Here is a 5,640-nt window from a genome sequence, read left to right as displayed (position 1 = left end):
AATTTTTTTGTACTGTATTGCTCGTGGTGCATTTCTACTATTTGTGAATTTTTCCAGTTGCACCTTTTTCAGCGTGCCCAAAGCTGCTGCTGTTTTAAATTTCAATCGCCTCTTGCCATGACTGGAATACGGATTAAAGTGACTTCTTACGCCCTGCCTGTTTTGTCAGTTTAGTTTAAACAGTCTAAAAAGGTAATTTAATATATGTAACTAACAAATCATTTAAATGCCATCGCACATTAACATCCACACAAATGACCGACAGCTGAACTGAGCTTTGAATTCTGACAGGTGACTAAATGAACACCGTTGTTGGCTCTTGCCTGTAGGCTGTAGCGCCCATAATTGATCAATTTAAGACCTACATTTTCATGAAATAAAACATCAAGATGTTAAAATGTTTTGTAAAAATATGTTGCAGTAACAAGGTCGGCCGGTTCTGAGGTGGACCGTGTACCACCACATGTCCCGATAGACCCCTACCCAAGTTCACTCTCGTTCGTGAATCACTGTTATCGTGGCCCTGCACACAACAGCAGTATTGCTCCCACTTCCCATCTGTAAAGAGCTGGAGCAAAGCCTGGTACGGTATGTGAATATTTCCAGTTTCTACCCCTTTAAGAACGAAACAGGATTTCTCCACAAATCTGTCTGTCGCCTGATGATGCTAGTTGTAATCACTGATGAAAGGTACTCAAGTTGCATGTTTTGTTTGTGACAAACCTGACTTATTAACTCGGGTGGTGGCGGGTTTAACAACATTTATATTTACACGATCTATTCCCAAAAAATTCTTATGAATCCTAGTTTCGTTTACACTGCTTATGTTTTCAGTCGGCGAGATGGCCAGGATACCAGCGATGCAGCGATGAATTATTAAATATCTGTGAAGCTTATGAGTGCTCAATCATGTATAGGTTTTTTTCACTTTCTATTCCGGCCTTCGAGTTGCTGCCACACCACCACCACCAACCGTTCATAATTTGACAAGCAACTCAATTGTAAGCGACCGAGGGCTTTTTGTTGTTGCGAATACGCGTTCCATCATTGTCGTTTGTTGTAGTTAGAACCTCGCACGTTGTGCGCACGATTCCTGGGCGCCCATTGGCTGCCAACTTCGTCAAATCACCGAGCTCCTTTTCCGTTTGTTGTAGTTAGAACCTCGCACGTTGTGCGCACGATTCCTGGGCGCCCATTGGCTGCCAACTTCGTCCAATCACCGAGCTCCTTTTCAAACGCCTTCACATAACTCATCGACGCACGGACAATTGTTGTGCAATTTAAGGCTCGTCAACTCGAAGGCGAAATTTGTCGCCATCCTTCGCCTAGTTATTTAAACGCGCCGCAATGACGCCCGCGCACACACACAACGAATAATAACCGCATTGAAAGGCGAATGTTGTCACGAGCGCTGCCGCATTCGACTACTCGACGACGGCGTGCCGCCCCCCCCTCCCCCCGGTGAGCGGGCGGCGCGCGGCCGCCTTGGGTGGCGTCTCCCTCGGTAGGGGCTTCCAGGCGAGCCGGGGGGGGCGGGGTAGGGGCTTCGGCCTCCGAGAGGCAGGGGCAACTCGTAACCATAACGCATGAATGTTTTGTATCTTGTGGGTGTGCGTTTAGGTTGTGTTTGCAGCATTGTCTGACGCGTGCTTGGTCTTAATGGTGGCGGTATTTTGTTTTGTTTAACCTGGAGATAACTAAAGAGATCGGGATACAACAGTAGTCACATTTGTAAACAGTGACACGGGTCATCAAATTAAATGTATATTTTAAAAGCCTCAATATATGGGCACCATGCAGTAGTACCGCTGTAACGACGGGCTTTACTGTTATTAACGTGTTCATATTCTTAGTTTATAACGAAGCTTGCAATTTTAGACGCACGGCACAGGATACAAAGTACTCTACAGTTGTAGAATAAGAGCTGCATGATGATTATTTTTTGGTTTGCGTCCTTAATATTATTTGGTTCTTTCGGTAAAGTCGCGTAGATAGGTTCAAAGAAAATAACAAAAACTACGACGTTTCGATCGCAATACCAGCGGTCGTCTTCATACTTGAACGATGTTAGGTTGTTGATGGGAATTTTGTCGTATCGCCATCGTAAGATCGAAATATCGTAAGTCGGGACCATCGTAACTCGGGGACTACCTGCAGATTAACTGCTGCTCGTGTTCAACTTGCAGTCTAGGGGCGTTCGTGGAAATTCCACGAGAACCAGTTGGAGATTATATAAACCAGCGTTGAGTTGTATTTGTATTGACATTCTCTCTGCAACGGTTACTGCACTTAGCTGTGAACACAGCAGCGACCTCTTTTGGGGACTGGTTTCGATTTGTATAAAAACAACAATTTATTGTTTGTCCTGTTTGCAATACGTTTTGGCAGGTTTCGTGCGAATAATGTTTGTTTACTGGACATCTGTGAAAAAAGATAGCTATATAGCTCATCCTATTCCGATTATATGTTTACATATAAATCTTGACTTAAAGCTTTCGTGACTTTACCGAAAGACCCAAAGAATATGTTTACGCTTTAATTTATTTTGTACCTACGTGACTTTACCGAAAGAACTAAAGAGTATGGATTCCTGCAGTCACGAAAACTTCAAATCTTAACTTCAAATCTAGAATGTTTACGCTTGTTTGCGCATTCCCTGCTGCAATGTCCTGTTATCCGCCACCATGCCTGCTCGTCCTGTGAAATCGCTGCTTAGCTCAATGAGCCTTATATCAGGTGAAATAAAGTCTTGAGTCTGACCTGAGTTTTATACCCAAGCACCGTTAAACACGAGTGGCGAGTGAGATCTGAACAGGTCTGTCGCAAACCCCCATTGACCAGCGTGGTGAAGTGTGATCACCAATGACCATCACCGTGTGGGGAGGGGGTTCATCCAACACTGGATTGACAAATGGCAACATTAATTTAATGTGTGTATATTGGATTAATTTAAATGGTGTACTCCACGGAAAAAAAACTTTAAGTGCTTTCTGCAGCCAATCAATGGGCAACCGCTGTTTAAATCTCAACACTAGCGGTGATAGCTAATTCATACCCTGTATTTCTCGCCAGGAGCTTGAATCTATTCATATTCAAATAATAGTTGACTGGCAGTTAAAGCTGTAGCATGAAATTTAGATCAATGGAAAATCCATGGTTGTGTGTCAGTAAAACATTGCTGGAACTGTAAAACACTTTTTACAACAGCAGTTTATTTCCTATTTGTAATTAACAATGTGGTGTGCCCCTTTGTCAGTGTTGGTAATGTTTGAGTTGCAGAGACGTGAGAATGCTGATTTGGAAAGTGTCTCATTCTGTGAAACGCGGCAGAGAGAAATGGGGTCTCACACCTAGCAAAGACAAAGTCGTGGTGCACTGTGTGGATAAAAGCCAAAGTGGGCGTGCAGACATCCGAGTGAGGCAACGGATTCCCATTCGTGTGGACTTGAAATTCATGGTTCCTCCTGATGATCGCGAAGAGCTCCCGTCGCAAGTCTTTATCGCAGATGTCATGGCAAAAGAGCTCGGCTCATCAGGCAACACCTGCGAGAGGCCAGAGGTAAAAGACGACACTTTTTTTTCACAGTCGAGTACAGGATGATCCACTTATAGATATCGCACTGAAACCATAAAGAATAAGTGGAGAAATGTCGAGAAAACATTTCTATTTCAAAGCCTCTGCATGTCCATCACCTATAACAATCCACTCTTTACATATTTAACTTTCTGTATTGCTTTGCCAACATTCAGTCACCTGTGGAGAGGAAGTAATAGGGTCATGAAAAATCAGGGCACCTTACATAGCCGCACCCCACACACTCACACTTATTTGGATTCGACGTTGACCATGATAGTCATTACTGATGTGAATGTTTTTTTTCCCTTTGAAGTGCGATGGTGAGGAGAGCAGCGATGACATGTTTGGGGAATATGACAGTATTGCAGGAGACATCTCATTCATGGATGCACTTGAAAAACAGCACAACCAAGACAATTGTTCACAGACGTTCAATCTTACTCAGAAAGACCCAGAACCACCAAACTGTCTTCCCAAGAAGCTTGTGCAACACTCTGCTTTGTCTAGTGGGACTTCATTGGGCAGCGACAATATTGGTCAAATGAAAACACACAATGTAGAACAATTGCTGCCTAATGACTGGAAAGAGAAGACCATCAAGAGAACAGAATTTAATGACAGCGTGGGTTCTGTACACTTCGTACAAAATGTACAGACTGAGCTGCATCACGGTTTTAACACAAATAATGTAGAAACCGACATTCAGAGCTGGCCGAGAGGCAGTTCTCAAAATACAAAACTTCCAAAGCTTGATGAAACCATTCACACACTAACGTCTAATTCTAAAGCTGATGCACAAACGCGTTTTTTTAATTCGGAGGATGAAATAAAATTGTCTGATATCTTAAAGGATGATTTAGAATGTACGATTACCACCAGCAAACCGCCAAAACGCACTTGTACTTCTGCACTTTCGGAAGAGGAAGCAAATAAAACAAATGCTGCCTTTAGTGAAACGGCTGACCACATCGCTTGCGGAAGAGCTGACAGTTCTTCAACAAATGTGCTTGGACCGGAAAAAATAAAAGAACCCACAGATGTAGCCAATAAGGGCATGAGCATAAGAGATCGCATCAAGAATACGCTCGTGGGAAACGCGAGGGCAGCCACTCCTGTGGTGTCGCGCACCAGGCACCTGCAGGAGTCTGCGCTGTCGCACGAGAGGCAGATCGCCATGGAGACTTGTGCCAATGACAGCCAGTTTGAGATTGGGCCTTTCTATGGTCTTCCCACAAAGGTGCACAGCCTTCTGCAACAACAGCGTGGCATTAAAGAGCTGTACGGTAATATGTGGGTTTTTTTTTCCACTAAGATATTTACACCAAATTGTCTCGGTTTTATAATGCCAGCATATTTTTTTTCTAGTGGGAGAAATGGTAATAGTACGTGGTGGTATTTTGATGCATGTATTTTACCAAATCAGATGGTGTCATTTAGTTTTTTTATAACAGCATATCACTGATTTTTTTTATTCGTACTGTAAAAGTTTACACATTATCACCAGTGTAGTGATGTTAACTGTCAAGTCTAATCCAATTTCTTATAAATTAGGTAATGGTTGAAACATTTTTGTAGTCTTGCACACTGAAATTAATCATTTTAATGAACGTTTTTGTTCTCGTAATCTGTAACAAGCCACCCGTTTGAAAATTATAATTGACACATTCACTTTTTTTCAGATTCTCTGGTGTGTTTAATAAAAAAAAAATTGTGTTTACATATTATCCACAGCCTGGCAGCACGACTGCTTGTCCTTGAACTCCGTGAGACAAGGGAAGAATCTGATTTACTCTTTACCGACAAGTGGCGGCAAGACGCTCGTAGCAGAGATCCTCATGCTGAGGGAGCTGTTGTGCAAGAGAAGGGATGCTCTGCTCATTCTTCCCTACGTTGCCATTGTCCAGGAGAAGGTAACGAGCTTTTTGTACACGCACATATCCACACCGCCACAGCAGTATACATGTGGTCATATGCATTGTTCATTAATCGTGAAATATCTTTTGTGTACATTTTAACGTTAAGCAAGAGATTATTGTTTTCTTTAAAGATATGCATTAGTTACA

The 5,640-nt window shown here is 42.7% G+C and overlaps 1 protein-coding gene across 2 annotated transcripts in view; it reads left to right on the top strand.

The window, feature by feature from the left end:
* Positions 1-1,263: 1,263 nt before the first annotated feature.
* LOC144935113 (helicase POLQ-like) overlaps positions 1,264-5,640 on the top strand; it is a 31,912-nt gene continuing 27,535 nt past the window's right edge. The window contains exons 1-4 of one of the 2 annotated variants that reach the window (XM_078861527.1): positions 1,264-1,461; positions 3,331-3,559; positions 3,891-4,860; positions 5,309-5,487. In XM_078861527.1, coding sequence (XP_078717653.1) covers positions 1,397-1,461; positions 3,331-3,559; positions 3,891-4,860; positions 5,309-5,487 — 1,443 coding nt within the window. In that variant the 5' untranslated portion in view covers positions 1,264-1,396. Of the gene's footprint in view, positions 1,462-3,256; positions 3,560-3,890; positions 4,861-5,308; positions 5,488-5,640 lie in introns of both variants that reach the window. The other variant, XM_078861528.1, reaches the window with a different exon arrangement.

This window comes from Lampetra fluviatilis, chromosome 12, assembly GCF_964198595.1.
Source record: "Lampetra fluviatilis chromosome 12, kcLamFluv1.1, whole genome shotgun sequence".
Taxonomy (NCBI): Eukaryota; Metazoa; Chordata; class Hyperoartia; order Petromyzontiformes; family Petromyzontidae; genus Lampetra; species Lampetra fluviatilis.
The sequence above is the reverse complement of the archived record's forward strand: the minus strand, read 5'-3'. Positions and strand labels throughout refer to the sequence as shown.